The sequence below is a fragment of the Hyperoodon ampullatus genome, assembly GCF_949752795.1.
Source record: "Hyperoodon ampullatus genome assembly, chromosome: 2".
In the NCBI taxonomy this organism is placed as follows: Eukaryota; Metazoa; Chordata; class Mammalia; order Artiodactyla; family Ziphiidae; genus Hyperoodon; species Hyperoodon ampullatus.
Window position 1 is genome coordinate 118093998 of NC_136915.1, and position 19419 is coordinate 118113416.

The following is a 19419-nucleotide window of genomic DNA, read 5'->3' on the forward strand; positions in this document are numbered from 1 at the left end:
CCTGTGCAATCTGCAAACAGGTAGCATCACTTTAACCTTTATCCTAGGCCCTTGCCTCTCTGCTTTCATCACTGTGGCCCTTGATGGGGCTGCTGGTACAAACATCTCTCTTTGGGTTCTCATGTATCTTCATGCAGGGTAGGGGGAGATGGTAAGCTATTTCTCTGGCATTGCATAGAAGGCGTAGGGAGAAGTCAGTCTAGCCTGGAATATGGGAGGCTTGGCCTTCTTAACCTTCCCCAAGGTTGACATCAACCTTTCCCCTCTCTAGACACATTGGGATTAGTTATTAAATCCTGTCCCTCCAAGCATGGGGAAACCATAGCAGAGGGAAGAAAAATGAAGAACTAGATTAAACCATGGCACAAAATGACTATAAGTGACACCATACCCTAACCACCCCTACCCCCTGCCAAAATAAACCCTCTCAGCACCTCTCAATTATTTTAGTATCTTCCTGCTCATCTGCAGAGTGCCTCATACTGTGAGGCGTTCCAGAACCACTCTTCACATAGCAGTGACCTCACTCGTCTGCTGTCGGTCAGAGCAGAACCTGCTCTCAGACTCATAATGCTGAAGGTGACCTTGAAAATGGACTGGCCGCTCCATGCTATGATGTTCGTGGGAGCTGCCAGATTAGAGCTACCCTGCAAGGCATGTGTGTGATTTTCTAGCCATCCTTCTGGAGACCTTAACTTCATCTAAATGGAGAAAAAAAAGAAACAAATATTTGAGTGCCTACTATGTGCCCAACCCTGTTCTAGGCTCTTTTAAAAACATTTAATTCTCACAGCTTTGTAGATGCTTTTACCCCATTTTAAAGATGAGGAAACCTGAGTCTCAGAGAGTTTAAGTAACATGCCCCAGTGTGAACAGCTAGTACATTGAAAGTTGAACTTCTAGCCCTGAGTCCTTCTGATTCGAAAATAAGTGCTATTTCTATAATATGTTGCTTTTCTGGGTGATTCTGACTGTAACTTTAATGGTAGGAATTTCAGCCATCATGGTAAAGCAGGAAGAATTATTTTGAGCAAAGAACCTTGTGGGGCCCCTCATTTCAAGCTACAGCCTGGGTGTGTCAAGTTCCCCTTGATTCAGGGGCCATGTTATGGCCTGTGCCACCCAGCAGGGGGCAGACTGGCTCCAGCCAGCAAAACAGGGAAGAGGCTCGGTCAGAGCAGCGTTTCTCAGCTTCCACACTACTGACAATTGTACCGCGTTGTTCTTCGTGGTAGCGGGAGAGGAGGGCTGTCCTGTGAGTTGCAGGATGCCTGGCAGCATCCCTGCTCTCTGCCCGCTAGGTGCCAGTAGCAACCTCAGTCGTGACAACCAAATATGCCTCCAGACCTTGCCAAATGTCTCCTGCGGATGGGGGCGGCAAATTGAGTAGCCCTGGGTTAGAGGATGGGGAGATATTGGAACATAGGATTCTAGCAGAAGGGTAACCACTATTCCTGGGGCTCGAGAGGCTCTTCAGCTGCTGAGGACAAAATAAGAAACATATAGGCAATGGAAGAGATTTAGACTAAGCGTAACAAAGACCTTCTTGACAGTGAAGGCAATTAGGCAATAAAATTGGGTATCTCTGGAGAACTGTGAAACCTCTTCAGAGATTTTTCAGATGAGGAGACCTTCACTTGCATAAGCGAAATGTAAAGACAGTAGAACATTATGACCTCTCAGAGGACCTTGAGTTTCCACCTTGTTTTTGACTGTTGACAGTTTTCTCTTTGTAGGAACCAGACCCAACAGCCTTTCCAATTCAGACTTCCCCCTTCATCCACAGGGACAGCCCGGGGCATCATGATTGCCACAGGGGACTCCACGGTGATGGGCCAAATTGCCTCGCTGACCAAGGTGGAGTGTGGCCCCAGGGCAGACAAACAACCCCAAGGAAATGAAATCACTAGTACCTCTTTCGTGGCTGAACCTCTTCAGTGCAGAGTACTCTGATGCGTATACAAATGTCAAATCACTGAGCTCCCAAATTACACTGACTTCCTTCACCCCTATTTTCTGGTGCCTTCTCTCTTTAATGAGAAAAGAAGTGAGTTACGATGCAGAAAGCATAGATTATCAATCACGGGGAGTGAGTTCCAGTCCTGGGTGTACTGGCTGGTGAATCTGGCCAACTCACTGCACTCCGGACCTCAATTTATTCATCAGTTCATAGAAGAAGATTAATTTAGGATTATAGAATCTTACTGGAAAGGACTTCAAAGCCCATATAAATTCAACCTTTCAACCAATGCCGAATACCCTGTATAAAATCTGTAGGAGATGATGATGATTTCTAGTCATGGGAAGCCCACCCCTTTTTATCTGACCTCATTTCATTGTTGGATTGCTCTAGTTAGATTTCATTATGTTGAGCAGACATATGGTTCCCTGTTTGGTCCCAGTCTTCCCATCCGAAGAAATACAAAATAAGTCAATTCTCTCTCTTCTACAAACCTACCCTTTAGATCTTTGACAGTAGCCATTATGTCCCCTCAAACTCTCCAGGGGAGAGGTCGTATAATCCCTTTTCCTTTAGCCCTTCTTCCTGTGGCACGATCTTCAGACCCCTTGTCTTGCTGATCACCTGTTTGGGGTATGCTCTCTTTTATCAATACCCTTCTTAAAATGGAAATGAGAAAAATACGCACGGTGTGGTTAGACTAGCACAAAAACATCAGTATTCATGATATTATGTAAATAAATAATAACTCCATGATTAGAATTCTGTACATAACCGCAGCCTAAGAATTCATTCGTTTTTAAAATAACCTTGCCCCACACCTGACTTTCACTGGATTTATGGTCAACAAAAATCTTTTGGTTTAAGTGACTTCTCAAGTCATTTTCACTGCTGCAACAGTCCTTCTCAGGTTCATCATTCTCTCCTCCCCATTCCTTTTTTAAACTACTGGTACAACCCTCCTCCACACAGAGCATCTTATACCACAGTCAAAGGTTAGCTCTCACCGTGGTCCCTGGAAAGACTGGACTTGAGAAAGAAGTGTGGCTTGAACTTGAATGGAGAAGAGGCTGCAGAATAGAAAAGACGAAAGGATCGAGGGGGAGAGGAATATTCCAGGAGGAATAGGAGATCATTCTCTACGATACCCTGGTAAAGGAAAGCACTCTTCTTTTGAAATTCTGCCATAAAGTACAAACCGAAATCACTTTCCTAATTTCCTTTCCCATAGCCACAGATGGGGTTTCTAAAGACTAGGTGGTAACAAAAGGGAAATAAATATAAGAAATTAGAAGAGCAGTAAAAGCGATCAGATTTCCAAAAACACAAAGCGCTGTGAGCAGCCGAGCTCTCCTCTCCGTTTCCCCTCTCCCCTGTTCACGGCCTTAGGTGTGTCTGACCCTGACAGCCAAGCGCATGGCTCGGAAGAACTGCCTGGTGAAGAACCTGGAGGCGGTGGAGACGCTGGGCTCCACCTCCACCATCTGCTCCGACAAGACTGGCACCCTCACCCAGAACCGCATGACCGTCGCCCACCTGTGGTTCGACAGGACCATCTGTGAGGCCGACACCAGCGAAGAACAGACTGGTGACTAGTGGCGTTGGTGGTCGGAGAGTGGAAGGATGTGGGGAATGTGATGAGTAGCTGAGAGGGCGTGGTGAGTCCAGACAGCAAGAAGGTAGCTGCAAAGTGAGAGGAGAGCAGGGAGGTGTGGAGGAGATGAAACGTTGTCTCTGAGAAGCATCTGGGCGCAGAAGGGGTGTGAATAAACTCCTGCTTTAAGCTCTCCTATCCCTGCTGACTGTTCTGTTCTCTCTCCCTAGGGAATTCATTTGCCAAGGGCTCTGATACCTGGTTTATCCTGGCCCGCATCGCTGGCCTCTGCAACCGGGCTGATTTTAAAGCTAATCAGGAGTACCTTCCCATAGCTAAGGTGTCAGGCCCAAGGGAGTAAAGGGTACCTCAGTGTTCAGGGTATAACCTGCCCTCTCCCCTCAATATCTCTTTCCTGACCCTCGGTGATGCCCCCAGCACCCCTCCCCATTCTGTTCCTTTCCTTGACACCACCGGCAAGCCCAGGTGCCTTGCCTCTCGGGCTCATTATACCAACCCCATCCCCGCAGCGGGCAACAGCAGGGGATGCTTCTGAGTCAGCCCTCCTCAAGTTCATCGAGCAGTCTTACAGCTCTGTGAAGGAGATGAGAGAGAAAAGCCCCAAGGTGGCAGAAATTCCCTTTAATTCTACCAACAAGTACCAGGCACAGAACCGACAAAGGTAGGAAAATAGCAGTGGGGGATGGGCTTGTCATCTGGGGAAACGGGAGCTTTGCCTTTGCCTTTATGTCTGAGCTGTAGAACAGATACAGTGGATAATCAGCACCCCAATTAGGAGGAAGGGTCACCTTAAGGGAAAGTGGAAAACAGGTAAATGCAGGCATAGATGATAAAGGAAGAGGCATTCAGTCGTAAGCAGACTTGAGGGTACGCCACTTGTGCAGAGAGCAAGTCATAAAGTGCTCTCTGAAATGTCCATAGGCAGCAAAGGCTGGCAGGGAAAAGTCACTTTAAAGGCCAGCTGGGGAAAGTCACGTTAAAGGCGTCTCCGCGGCAGCTGTGAAATTTGCTTCTGCAGAATATGTTGGATTTGCCAGTCACTTCCCTGAGGCATCTTATCTCACTAGTCATCAAGTATTTCTTTTCATTCCGTGCCTGCAGTTCTAGCAGCTGCCATCAGGTAGGCGGTCAGGGCTTTCCAGAGTGTTTGCGAAGCTGTTTTCCCAGGGCCATTTTGTCCATGATCCAGGGAGGACTGACAAGGGAAGGAAAAATTGCTGGGGGAGGGACAGTGGTGGCCCTGACAGTAAAATCCATGTGGGATTTTACTGGGACAAGAAACCCAGTACTTCCCTCCCACGTGAGAACCCTGGCACACTTTGAGGAAAGTGTGGAAAGGAGGGAATGGTGGCATCACCATGATGGGAGCTCTAGCAGCTAAGCTTTGACTCATATGGGACAATCATGATTTACTTAGGGTAGTGGAATTCTCCAAATTCAGGTACTGCCCTAAAGGTCAGACATCAGGTGTGGGTAACAGAGAAGAAAGTCAACTCCCAAAAGTCAGCTTTGGTTTTGTGTCTTAAAAAACACATAATAGTGCTCACTTCAGCAGCACATACACTAAGACTAGAACAATACAGAGAAGATCATCATGGCCCCCCCATGACAGGCAAATTCATGAGGCGGTCCATACTTTTATATTTGAAAGTTTCTTAAGAGAATAGATCTTAAAATTTTTGTCACAAGAAAAAACAATTTTTGTAACTAAAAAAAAATGCCATAACAGGGCTTCCCTGGCTGCGCAGTGGTTGAGAGTCCGCCTGCCGATGCAGGGGACGCGGGTTCGTGCCCAGGTCTGGGAGGATCCCACATGCCGCGGAGCGGCTGGGCCCGTGAGCCATGGCCGCTGAGCCTGCGCGTCCGGAGCCTGTGCTCCGCAACGGGAGAGGCCACAGCGGTGAGAGGCCCGCGTACCGCCAAAAAGAAAAATAAAAGCCATAACAAAATAACAAAAGCTATATAGATCTTTTTAAACCAAATTATCTATATTTTCACCCTGAATGCTGAACGAGTAAAAGTTAAAGAAACAGATCCATAGTTTTTTGTCTCATCTGACTTTTCATCAGTGTAATAAGATAGGTCCCCTAGGCCCAAACTGCAAATTTATTTCCACTTTTTCCTGACGTTTAGTGACCTCACTAACCAGACAGGAATTTTGTGCTTGGCAGGGCCCAATTAAAGCCTTCGACTGGAAAGAATTAGGTACCTCTCCTTCCACAAGATTCAAAATAAAATAAAACATACCCATGACATTTGATGGGACGTCCAACAAAATAGCAACCTTTCCCCCAAATGACAACGTTAGTGCCTTTTCTGAGCTACCGAATATCAAGTTCAAACAGCAAAATCCTTCTCTGCACCAAGTGTGCTTGGCCAGCCTGCAAGCTACCCAGCTCTGGCGGGGCTTGCTTGGGGAGTCCAAGAAAACACCTCTGGCTCCTTTTGCTCCGTACCCAAGAACAACTTGCCTTAGTCAGCTTGTTCTTGGGACAGTCAGAGGCTCCGGTCTGCAAGGGACATCTTAGCCTGGCGGTCGTTTGCAAGGCCTGGTCTCTTTCCGTCTCTGAGATCAAAATGAAAGGAAGAAGTTTCTCTGTTCTGATATTTCCAGATTTCTCCCATCTTTTTCACCTGTAATTTTCTATCAAGATGTGATGTTTCTGTGCTCAAATTACTAGCTTAAGCAGGTCTTGCTGTCATCTCTGAGAATCTCCAATAAATAGTCAACAAATAGGGGTTTTTTTGTTGGTTTTTTTTTGTGGTACACGGGCCTCTCACTGTTGTGGCCTCTCCCGTTGCAGAGCACAGGCTCCGGACGCGCAGGCTCAGCGGCCATGGCTCACGGGCCCAGCCGCTCCGCGGCATGTGGGATCTTCCCAGACCGGGGCACGAACCCGTGTCCCCTGCATCGGCAGGCAGACTCTCAACCACTGCGCCACCAGGGAAGCCCAACAAATAGGTTTTAAGTGCTCAGAAAATTTAAAAAAAATTTTTTTACAGCTTTCTGCTTACATGAGTTAAGGTTTTCCCTCTTAACGGCTTAAGCATATTTTGAATATAACAGTTTTGGGCAAGTTTCCAAAGAAGCCATTTTAACCACATTTTACACCCAGGTTTCCCACCCGGCTTCTCCTTGGGCCAGTACAGTCTGGTCCCCTCGGTACCACAAGCTCAATTCCTCTCAATGTGCTGATTTTGTTACCCAACAGGCTACGTAGCAGGAATTTCCTGTCGATCATAAGAGGAAACCCAGAGACAGTTCCTTTTCCCAGATCAGAGATCACAGGATAATGAAAAATGAAACTGATCTTATTTCTCTGTCCTCAAGTTGTCTCCTCAGGTTCTCTTCCTGACTACGCCCTCCCCTCCCCAGCTGAGCCACAGGGACCCCCAACTCACACCGTCGAGCCCCTCTCAGGGGCCGTGCCATGTTTCCAGGAGACATGGGTCTAGAACGGCTAACCAGTTTTTGCTCTGTGCTTCACAGTTTTCGATATATTCTTTTTTTTCTTTTTTTTGGTTTTGAGACGTGTTCTGTTTATTGGTAAAAAAATTCATAAACACAAAATAACAGTACATTCAACATATAAACAAAATTCTTAAAGATGTGATTATACAAATTCTACTGGCAACACTTGGAAAACAGTTTATTCATCAGTCCCAAAAATGAACATAAAAATATAAGAAGCAACCACAATTCAGTGTCAAACTAAACAAGTCAGAATGCTTAAAGAGTTTGGTAACTCAAAGTGAATAGATAACTTTAGTCTTTTGGGAAAAAATAAAAGACAGCATTAATAGAAACAAAGCAACGATCATAAATTTTAAGTAGACTTCATCACTAAATATGTGATGACAGAGTTAACAAAGAACTTAGAGCATAGGATGGTTAAGAGAGCATGTTCTAAAGTGAGTCTATTTGAGTTCTTTCCTTGACAGCATCTACTTCCTAGCTGTGTGATTCTGGACACAGCTTAACCGTAATTTTGTCATCTACAAAATAAAGAAATTGATAGTACTACTACAGGGTAGTAGCTGAGAGGATTAAATGACAATTCATGTAAAGCACTTGGAACAGTGGCTGGCACATAGTAAGTGCTCAATAAGTGTTGTTATTACTATTCGTCCTAATCCTGTCCTTCAGGCTCAAACAACCATGGTAAAGAACTGTCAGTGTTTTTCAATATATTCTTTACAAATATTATCTTTCTTTTATAAAAACCCAATGAAGTGGGCAACGTAGAACCTTTTACATTTTATCAAAGGAGCTAAAGTTTGGAGAGGTTAAGTGGACTGACCTGAGGTCATAAAGCTAAGAAAGCATTCCTGCTGGCCCTAGAGCACAGGTGGTTTTTTTTGTTTGTTTGTTTGTTTTGTGGTACGTGGGCCTCTCACTGCTGCGGCCTCTCCCATTGCGGAGCACAGGCTCCAGACGCGCAGGCTCAGCGGCCATGGCTCACGGGCCCAGCCGCTCCGCGGCATGTGGGATCTTCCCGGACCGGGGCACGAACCCGTGTCCCTTGCATTGGCAGGCGGACTCTCAGCCACTGCGCCACCAGGGAAGCCCTAGCACAGGTGTTTGACTCTAAGTTTTCTTTCCTGTCTACTCTGCTGTCTCTGTGTCCCCATGACTTCTGCTTCTAGCCACCCAGACAGAGAGGAAGCAGGGAGGGGAGAGTGCCTGGGCTGCCCTTAACGCCAGTCTGGCTGAGAAGATAACAGATTCCTGTGCAAATAATACCAGGCTGGAGGTTCCTGCAAGGGAGGAGGGGTGGGCTCAACCAAAGGTCGGATTTTGCTGGAGGGAGGGGGGCTGCGCTGGTTTAGGGGACAAAGGAAATGGAGGTATGACACAGCTTGCCTGTCGGCTTTACCCTCAGAAAACTTACCCTTGCTTCTTTGCCCCAAACCTCGCTCTCTCCTCCTACTCTTCTCCTCTCCCTAGATGTCCATCCACCTTCAGGAGGACGGCTCCCAGACCCACATACTGATGATGAAGGGGGCGCCTGAGAGGATCTTGGAGTTTTGCTCTACTTACCTTCTGAAAGGGCAGGAGTACCCAATGGATGATGAAATGAAGAAAGCCTTCCAGAATGCCTACTTGGAACTGGGAGGTCTGGGGGAACGCGTGCTAGGTGAGGGGGCTGCGGGAGAAGCCTTTGAAGAGTGGCATCAAAACAGTCATTATTGGGCTTCCCTGGTGGCGCAGTGGTTGAGAGTTCGCCTGCCGTTACAGGGGACACGGGTTTGTGTCCCGGTCCGGGAAGATCCCACATGCCGCGGAGTGGCTGGGCCCGTGGGCCATGGCTGCTGAGTCTGCGCGTCCGGAGCCTGTGCTCTGCAACGGGAGAGGCCACAACAGTGAGAGGCCCGCGTACCAAACAAACAAAAAAACAAACAGTCATTATTTGTGGGGTGAAAAATCTAGGAGGTTGGGGCGAGCAGGATAGAGACATAGACAGTGGAATGACTACTGGTCCTTTCTTCTCTCTCTCTCTAGGTTTCTGCTTCTTGAATCTGCCGAACACTTACTCCAAGGGATTCAAGTTTAACACTGATGAAATCAATTTTCCCATGGATAACCTTTGTTTTGTGGGGCTCATCTCCATGATTGACCCTCCCCGAGCTGCAGTGCCTGATGCCGTGGGCAAGTGTCGGAGTGCCGGGATTAAGGTAAACACTGGAGCATCCCAGATGCCCCTCACTTGTCATAAACTGGATCAACAGTAGAAAACCTCGGACAGAGTAGGTTCTTGGTTTAACTGAACTGATTTCTCCTCCTGAGCTTATGAGTTGCAGTCTTAAGAGAGAACTTAATAGTAAGTGTCCTCTGTAGTTAGAATCCTGCCTTGCATTGAACATTAGAATCACCAGGGAATGAACACAACATCATAGATCAACTATACTTCAATAAAATTAAAAAATAAAATGGGATCACCAGGGGAGCTTTAAAAATCTGATGTCTTGGCCATACTCCAGACCCTTTCAATTAGAAACGCTCAGGGTGGAGCCCAGGCATCTGTATTTTTAAAAACTTTCCTAGAGATTCTGATGTGCAGACAAATTTGAGAACCATCACCCTAGGACAGTGCTTCTCAAACGAATGTGCATGTGAATCGCCTGGGGTTTTTGTTGGAATGCAAATCCTAATTCAGTAGGACTAGGACACCCCAAGATTCTGCATTTGTAACACACTCCCAGCTGATGCCATTGCGGCTGGTCTGCAGGCCACACTAGGAGTAGCAAAGTGGTAGAAGGTGTCCTATAAATGTACTGCTGGATGGGTTGTAAAAAGGGTGAGGCCAAGAGGGCTGGGGGCCTGGAGCAGGCACTAGTGAGAATGAGAGATTGAGAGCTGGGGCCCCTCAACGGATCTGACTCAGGGTGAGAAGCTGCCCTAACAGGTGTACGTCCAGGAGTAAAAGCTAGAAACCAAAACGAAGTGGTTCAAGAGTAAAACGCAGCTGCAGAACAAACCTAGAGATAGGAATTCCTCTTTAATCAGGGTGGGCTTTGGACTTCATGGGATAGCAGCAGTAAAATTCCTCTAATTCTGAGATGCTCTGTATCCCACATTTCAAATTCTAAGACTCCTATACATCTTCATAGATTAGGTATTGTCACCTTCCCTGCTCATACTTGATATTCTGGGAATATCTGGGAGGGCAGGTTGGAGGGAGTGGGGCTAGAAGTATTTAAGGAGAACTGGATGCTATCTGTTAGAGATGGCTTCATCTTGACCTTTAACTGTTGGCAGTTTGTCTTGGAGCAGCCTGGGCTGCACTAAGTACAATGATTCGTCACTACAGTGGGAACCAAGGAATGGATATAGGATATTATTCTGAGTGAATTCCCTAATTACTACAAGATGTTTGGGGTGGTACAGTTCTTTGCGGAGACAGCATTATTATAACACGTCTGCATAGGATAGCCACGTATCTTGATACTCCTCCGTGGTTCTATAAGCTACCACGTCATACATACTGTGGGAGATAAATGGAGAAGGGGTTCATTTGCATTTTCTCAGCTTCAAGGTGGGCTGCCAGCATGAGGAATAAAATTGTGGTTATTATTGTGCATTGTGTTATTGCTGTGCACATAATAACACAGTCTAAAATTCACCTCACCTGGGAATTTATGGATCTCTTTAGCAAGAAGGAGAGTTACAATTGTGCCTACTGTGGGGGGGAGGCCCAACCAGGAGACAAAGAGGTGATTTGAGCCAGGTAGCCTGCCAGAGCAGGACACAGTCACGGCCTGAGGCAGGGCGAGCTGTGATAGGTAACCGTCTGAATAAGATTCCGGCTGGCCTGGAGCTGACACCTGAAGCAGGAGGCCTGGTGCTTTCTGGGCCAGCCCTTGTTCTGGGCACAGGTTTACATTTTAATTTCTTACTTCTTCTGGACCTGAAGCTGACAGGAATTTGGCAGACTTGGTGAGGAATTTTGAATCACACCCTTTTCCCTCTAAGGAAATGTAAGACGAACACATGAGGCCATCCTTCAAGGAGGACAAAATGTAATGGTTATACAGGGGGTTTTCCCATAGGGGAGACCCTTCCAAGGTCAACTCCAAAATGGTGTTGATGCCAAGCTAATGGATATGATGAGGCTGCTGAAAGAGGCTGGTTAACGGCTGCATGGCAGCAAAGTTTTTACAATTGACTGTGGGACTGGTATTTCTCAGAGCCACGTGTTCAGACCTTTGGAATAAACTTAATTTTACAAAACTAAAATAAGGGACTTCCCTGGCAGTCCAGGGGTTAAGACCACCCTTCCAGTGCAGGGGGCGCAGGTTTGATCCCTGGTTGGGGAACTAAGAGCCCACATGCCGCCTGGCGTGGCCAAAAAACAAAAAACAAAAAAAAACTAAAATAAAATGATGCCATCCTCTTTGCCACTACCTGAGGCCCTTAGTAGTACAAAGATACTTGGCCCCTGCTATGAACGCAGCCCCCTCTAAGAACTGCAGCTGAGCCGTGAGGGCCTACAGAATGGTCACCAACACTGGACCGTTTCTCTCAGATGGGTCTGATCTGGGGGAAGAGAGTCCAAGGGAACAAGAGGGCAGCTGGCAAGATTGCGTGGGAACACCAGAGGTACAGTCAGCACCGAGAAGTTGGAAATGAAATTCTTTTAGTACTTGACAAATTCCAGAAACCACTAGATGCTCTTTACTTCAAAGGGAGCCATTCTTTGTAGAATTGCACTTCTATTGTATGTATGCATCTCAATGTTCTGTTAAATTGTGTCCTAGGAACTCACTCTTGGGATGACTGACTTTGTTTTTATTTCTCCGGCCTGGCATGGAGGTGATACTTCCAGAAACTACTGCAGATCGGCCCATCTGAGTGGTCAAGCTGGGCTAGCTACCACACGTGTCCTACAGGTCATTATTGATGAACCAGTAGGAAACGTTCAGGGCACTGTAAGCCTGGAAAGGCATCACTGAGGGCTTAATCTGAACCACCTCTGGAATCTTCTAATCTTCTGTGCAGTTCCCTCTCAGATCCTCACCAGTTACCTCGTGCCCCACAGGCCGAACTTGGTGAGGCCCCAGTGCCCCACAACCAAGCCAGGGCACTTGAAACCAGTGGTGTGGGTAACTGCTCACAGCACACCTTTCCTGAGTCTCTGGTGATCCCAGATTAGTTAGCACTCCTTCCAGCAAGCCCGCTGTGCCAGTGTGGAATGAGGAGGGCTCATGGGAAAACTCCTTCAAAGCTTATTTCCACGCTCTGGAAGTAAACAGACTGACCTTTCCAGGACCTCTGTTCTTAGTTCAGCCACAGTCAGATAGTTTCCTTCTCCCTCCCACCAGAGCCTGAGAATTATGTGCTTGGAGGGCACTTGGGACCCACGGGCAGTGGTTCCCAGGAAGCGATCTTTCCTTCATTCTGTAATTGCTTGTTGATGGATTACTATGTGCTAGGAATTATGCTATGGCTGGAAGCTTAACGAGGAATCATAGGCACGGCCCCACTCTCTCCAGCAGGGGAGAGAGACAGACAAGCCATCACACAGAGATGTGAGGAGGACTAAACGAACAGAAGGCTAGAAGAGCACAGAGCATGAGCACCTGATCTTTGGGGAGGAAAGGGACAGGACTAGGGCTGACCCCAGGTATCCAGAAAAGGGCTGGAATCCAGGGGCACAAGGAGGCAGTGGGAAGAAGAGAGGTAGACTGAGGATCGAGATGAATGAGGGCCTAGATGAAATTTTGCTAGGCAGATGGATTATTCCAAATGTTCCTTTATTACCACTGTTCTGCGGGTAGGTGTTTCTGTCTTTGAGCTTAAAGAAGCAGAATATCTTCTGGAGCAATTAAATGAAATTCTGAATACAGTAGATACACCCAAATCCCTGATTTATTCCTGGGAAAACTAGAGCTCAAATTATCCTATGTTTTATGTTCTGATGGCCCTGACCCACTCCCATGGGTTGAAGCCACCGTAGCAAGATTTTTGATTGACAGCACAAGTTCTTGGGAATGAGCTACTTAAACCCCTGTGGAATGATAGCAGTGATCTGTTAGTTCTTAGAGAGAGAGCTGAAGGACCCGGGACCTCCCTGAAGATGATTCTGCTCCTTTTCCCTCCCCTTCCAACCCAGGTGATTATGGTAACAGGGGATCATCCCATTGCAGCCAAGGCCATTGCCAAGGGTGTGGGCATCATATCAGAAGGCACTGAGACAGCAGAGGACATTGCTGCCCGGCTCAAGATCCCTGTCAGCCAGGTCAATGCCGGGTGAGATCCCTGAAAGGACTCAGATCTGCCATTTTTTTCCTTCCATCCTTAGCCTGCCCCACCCACTAAATTTTCAGAGGTTCTTTCTATAGGTAGGATGTGCAGAGTTTACTTACTGCAAAGTAAAACATAATAGGAAAATGACCAAGCAACTATGTCAGTGGGTTTTCCGATGAAGGTGGGACAAAGAAGGAGGTAGAGAAGAGGGAGGAGGAGGTGGGAGAGGAGGGAAGGAATGCAATGTGACAATCTGGGGACAGTGCATGGCTGGGGACAAGTGAGGAGATGAGGTTGAAAGGAGAAACAATGAGGTTAAAGCAAAGATGGCTTAGAGGGCACCAGGACACCTGGTGAATTCTCAACACTCTGAACTAGTCTTTTGAAATTCCTCTCCCTCAGGGATGTCAAAGCCATTGTAGTGCACGGCTCAGAACTAAAAAATATGAACTCAGAGCAGCTTGATGAGATCCTCCAAAACCACACTGAGATCGTGTTTGCTCAGACCTCCCCCCAGCAGAAGCTCATCATTGTAGAGGGATGTCAGAGGCTGGTAAGGGAGACCAAGGAGGCTTGGAGAATCTGGAGGGAATCACAAGGCACAGCCCAGCCCCAAACCAAGCATAGGAATGTGTGGGCTGGGCTAGAGGAGGCTCCAGAGAGCATCCAATCATGAACCCCTGAGACAGGCATCCATTTGGGGGCTCCCTGTGAGTTTTGCTATCTCAGGACGTGTGGGAGAAGGAAGGGCCAAGAGGCCTAAAGCAAGCATGATTACATCAAGAAACAAGGGATGATGGAATCAAACTGACCTTTGGGATGGGTCCTCAATCTGACACAATAATTATTTCACTCCCTCTGTGCTTCACCCAGGGAGCCATTGTGGCGGTGGCAGGGGACTGGGTGAACGACTCCCCAGTGCTGAAGGAGGCGGACATCGGCATTGCCATGGGCATTGCTGGCTCTGATGTGTCTAAGCAGGTAGCTGACATAATCCTGCTGGACGACAAATTTGCCTCCATCGTCATGGGTGTGGAGGAGGGTGAGGAAGCAGGGTGCCCAAGGTAGGGTGAGGAAGCAGGTGCCCAGGTTGGTAGGTACCAACTCTCACCTGCTCGGACTCAGGTGAGAGTTGGGATACATTATTCTCATTCCCTTTGCCCATCCTCCAACCTCCTGTACAGACTGGGAGAAATCACTGTAAGTCAAAATTTTGCAAATTAGATTCAGCTGGTACTTAGCACATCACTCTCTGGAGCCCTTATGAGATTGGAGGAAAGTCCAGATTTTCTAGGGAGAGTGGGGCTCTAGTGCAGCACAGCATTGTTTTTCTTCTCTCATGGGGATTCAAGTGGGTCTACAGTAAGTTTCAGGGTGTAGCTATACCGTGAGACTACTCTGTACTCCACAACCTCAGGAGGACTTTCTAGCAACCTGTTGTCTGAATGATGTTGACATATCAAGATCAGCTGGAGCCTGATCTATGAAGTGACTGCATGAGCTAAACTAAGCCCCCTCTTTCCCAGAGACAATACCCACTAGCGTACAGGAGAACCCCAGAATTCTGCTTCCCAGGCTCCCTGATTTCTGATTTCTGCCTGGAGCTATGTTATTAAAATCTATGACAATTCACATAATAGTAATAGTTAACATTTTATTTAGACCTTGTATGATCCTCAGTATTTTATATCCACTCAATTCAATTAACTTTCTGAGTATCAACTATGTACCAGGCACTAGTCTTGATGCTGGGGATACTATAATTGGGAATAAAAACACACATCCCTGCCCTTGTGTAACTTAATTTCCAGTGGAGACAGACAGACAATAAAGTAAACTGAACAGTATAATACAAGAAGACAAGTGCAATGGAAAAAAATAAGTAAAGCAGGGAGTGGAGGGAGGGATGACAATATTAGAAAAGGTTGTCAGGGAAGGACTCAAGCCATCTTGCAAGGCAGGAGGAATGAAGGTGAGGGGTGCTCAAGATCACAAGCTAGTTATGGCAGAAAATGGAATTGGAACCCAAGCCCAGGCTCTTTCCACTTCAGACTTTTATTTCAATTGAAGTATAGTTGATTTACAATGTTGTGTTGGTTTCTGGTGTATAACAAAGTGATTCAGATACAGATAGATAGATACATACATATATATGTATGCACATATATATACACATATATTCTTTTTCATATTCTTTTCATATTATAGTATATTACAAGATATTGAATATAGTTTTCTCTGCTATACAGTAGGACTTTGCTGTTTATCTATTTTACATACAGTAGTTTGAACCTGCTAATCCCAAACTCCTAATTTATCTCTTCCCTGACTCTCCCTTTTCCCCTTCGGTAACCCTAAATTTGTTTTCTATGTCTGTGAGTCTGTTTCTGTTTTGTAAATAAGTTTATTTGTGTCATGTTTTAGGTTCCACATATAAGCAATATCATATGATATTTGTCTTTCTCTGTCTGACTTACTTCACTCAGTATGATAACCTCTAGGTCCATCCATGTTACTGTGAATCAGCCTTAATCTTCTAATGGCTTTTATATTGGCATTCTCACACATCTCTAAGTATTAACAGGCCCCACCCTGCTTAATTTTCAGAGATCAGATGATAGTAGCCATGTTGAACCCAAGAACAAAGAGTATACAGATATGGCACGTTAATAAATCACGGCTCTAATTACGAGTCACACAATTTAGAAACAAAACTGGGGCTGCCAAGGCCTAAGACCTTCGGACCCTTTCATGGACTGTGACACTGCTTTGTAGTGGTCTCTCTGTCCAGGAGCTGGTTTGTGGGAGGCGTGATGTCTCCGTGCTTCTCACAGAAGGTTGACCATCCTTCCCAGGCCGCCTGATCTTTGACAACATGAAGAAATCCATCACCTACACCCTGACCAGCAACATCCCTGAGCTCACCCCCTTCCTGCTGTTCATCATCCTCGGTATCCCCCTGCCTCTGGGCACCATAACCATCCTCTGCACTGACCTGGGCACTGACATGGTGAGGACTAAGCTGGGATCTAGCTCATGGAACTCCTGTGAAATAGACTGAGGAGTAGGAAAAATCTGTGTCCCGGGAGAGGGACAGAGCTCGAGTTACTTCTGAGTTTCCTTCTGAACTGTGTGTTCCCTGTCGCTTCCACCCTCCATCCTCCAGGTCCCTGCTATCTCCTTGGCTTATGAGTCGGCTGAAAGTGACATCGTGAAGAGGGCTCCACGGAATCCAAAGACTGATAAGCTGGTGAATGACCGTCTCACTGGCATGGCCTACGGACAGATTGGTGTGGCCAGAGGAATGAGGGGTGAAGGGAGCGGGGAGCGGCTGCACCAGCGTGGCCACTGGACCAATCTTGGCTTGGAAGTCAGGGAGAGATTTTCTTAACAACAAACTGTGCTGGGCTCTGGGACACAAAAAAACATTGATCTCTGATCTGCCCTTGACTTAAGAGTCTAGTCAAAAAGGATCAAAAGTACATAAAATGATGGCAAGTTGTTCTCCAAGTGCCAAATGAGTATAGATAGGACATACTGCAGGAGTACAAAGCAAGAGGACTCACCAATCTTGAGGACAGTTGGAGAGGCCTTATGGAGGAAGCAGGACTTAAACTTGGTGCTGGAAGATAGGGCTTAGACTAGTAAATGGATGGTCTGGTGTGGGGGACCAGAGGATACCTGATTGTTGAAGAGTGAATAAACCAGTTTGGTGGAGTGCTTATTCCTGATAAAGAAGTGGTGGAAAATGAGGCTGTGGACACAGGTAGCATTTATAGCAGGGCCAGCCTTGAAAGACATTTGAGAGCCATTAGAGGTCTTTGTTCTTTAGTTCCTAGATACGATAGGGGTACAGGAAAGAGATGGGGACAGAGGAGACAATCCTAATATCTAGAGGTGGAAACACATAGGAAAAAAGCACAGATTTAGGATCCATACCTATGTTTGAATCCCAATTTCACGACCTGTATGACCCTGGACAATGACTGAGTCTTTTTCGTGCTTCAGTTTTCCCACTTATGAAATGTAAATGATAGTTCAGAATTGTTGTAAGAATCAATGTCCACCAGTACCTACACAGTGCACAGATCTGTGGTCAGTAGGCAAACATTAACGTCAGCCATAGCCGTGGTCCAGGCATGAGGTGGTGGAGGTTTTGACCAAGGGAGAGACAAGGGGCAGATGGGAGAGATGCGAGGGGATGAGAGGACTTGATGAGTGTCCTGGTGTCAGAAAGAATGGACAGGGAGGAGTCCAGCACTCACTCAGTGGGGAGAGGGAACAAATCCCCTCTAAGGTCCTTTCCAGTTTTAAGCTTATATGATAAAAAGATGACTCTAGATTACAGCTTAGAAAGAAATGTCAGAGTTTGGAGACAAGTCCTACAGAGATGGTGGGATCAGATCATTAATGGCATGAATCTTCAGCAATACAGCTCAGACACACATCAACCCTGCTAGAAGCAAGCCCCAGGCAGCACCCCTTCCATGGTCTGCCTTTTGAGATCCTTCTCTGAATCAGGTTCCCCTGACCTGAGACTCTATCACTCACAGGGATAATCCAGGCTCTGGCAGGATTCTTCACCTACTTTGTGATCTTGGCTGAGAATGGTTTTAAACCTATTGATCTGCTGGGCATCCGCATCAGCTGGGAAAATCGATACCTCAATGACCTGGAGGACAGCTATGGACAACAGTGGGTGAGTAAAAGGTAGGGTAGTAGATTGTGACCAGTAAGAGTGAAGAAGTAATGAGGAAGAGTGAGTGTAGCAAGTTTTTGCAGAGTAGGAGAATGGAGGCACCAGGCAGACAGAGATGATCCTCATCTTCAGTCCTACAGGAGCTTTCTAACATTTGTCCTCAGTCTCCAATCACATCCGCAAATATGCTTCTCTTTGTTTACGATGACTTCATTTCCATTCATTCTTACTGTCTGTTGTCTGTCCTTATCTTCCTGGGTCTTTTTGGCTTCCTTGGACCTGGAAGTCTACTTTGTCAATCAACTTTTTGGAGCTGATTTCTGGTTTTCCAGGTTCTAATCATCTTTGTCCCAGAAATGAGTGCTGGGTCCACTTTCTCCTGTTATGCTCCTTTTCTATGGGTAGTCAAAGAGTATGATTTTAAATCTGAAAATGTATTTTCTTTGTATATCTCTTCCTTGTTCTTCTAAACTTTTTAAACTTAGGGGATGCGTCTCTGTATTAGTCATTCCTAACACCCAAGATGAATAAGGTCCAAACTGAAGCCCTCCAACCAAAAATATTTGCTTAAGAATTTTAGTGAGTATGCTTGTTTGCATCTGTGAACACTCCCATCCCAATTTCTAAGACAGTGGGAGATGTGATGCCAATTTTTGCTAGAATCATAGGACCATAGAGTTCACACAGTCTACAGAGGACATTATGGTCCACTGGAAAGATTTAGTGACTTGCTTAAAGTCCCACAATGAATCCCTATAACAGTTGGACTAGAAATCTGGACTGATTCCTGCCTGGCACTTTCCCACTTCACCATGATGTCTCCAAACCAAGATAACTGCAGGTCTCTCAAAAGTATGTTAAAATCGGGGCTGTTGGAACATTGCCCCTCATACACAGTAGGCTTCCACTATCTGAGCCTCATGAGACCAACAGATGTCAATGTTCCCAGCTACCAACACTGCTCCAGGGTCCAAAGATGCCCAGAGTCCTCATTGCTATGTACCTTGTCAACATCTCCTCAGTCCTCAGATCAAGACCCTTGTTAGTTTTATATCTTGATACCATCTCCCTGCTACCAAGATGAAGCTTGACACATGTTTATTTACAATAAATTAAAGATAATTAATTTGAATTAACGTCAAATTACATCAGTGACGTCTTGAGATATTCCAAAATGGGTTGAGAACAATTGCCCTGTGGAATAAAGGCCATAAGGCAAGGTCTCTGCCTCTTCCACTGCTGTAATCTTCAGATAATCGAGTATATAGCTGCCCACCCAGGAAGTACCCTACATACTGCTAGATAGCTCCTTATCTTCTAAATACCTCTAGCAGTAATTCCATTGATCACCATTCTTTCATTCATTCATTCAGCAAGTATTTGTTGAGCATCTTCTA

At 46.2% G+C, this 19419-nt stretch overlaps 1 protein-coding gene across 1 annotated transcript in view; it reads left to right on the forward strand.

Moving 5' to 3' along the window:
* Positions 1-19419, forward strand: part of LOC307065324 (sodium/potassium-transporting ATPase subunit alpha-4-like) — a gene marked incomplete at both ends in the record, with an annotated part of 30699 nt that overhangs the window by 6531 nt on the left and 4749 nt on the right. The window contains 12 exon segments of the mRNA XM_079722147.1: positions 1787-1857; positions 3350-3548; positions 3785-3894; positions 4085-4219; positions 8524-8713; positions 9079-9251; positions 13190-13326; positions 13726-13876; positions 14197-14365; positions 16179-16333; positions 16490-16613; positions 17877-18022. Coding sequence (XP_079578273.1) covers positions 1787-1857; positions 3350-3548; positions 3785-3894; positions 4085-4219; positions 8524-8713; positions 9079-9251; positions 13190-13326; positions 13726-13876; positions 14197-14365; positions 16179-16333; positions 16490-16613; positions 17877-18022 — 1760 coding nt within the window.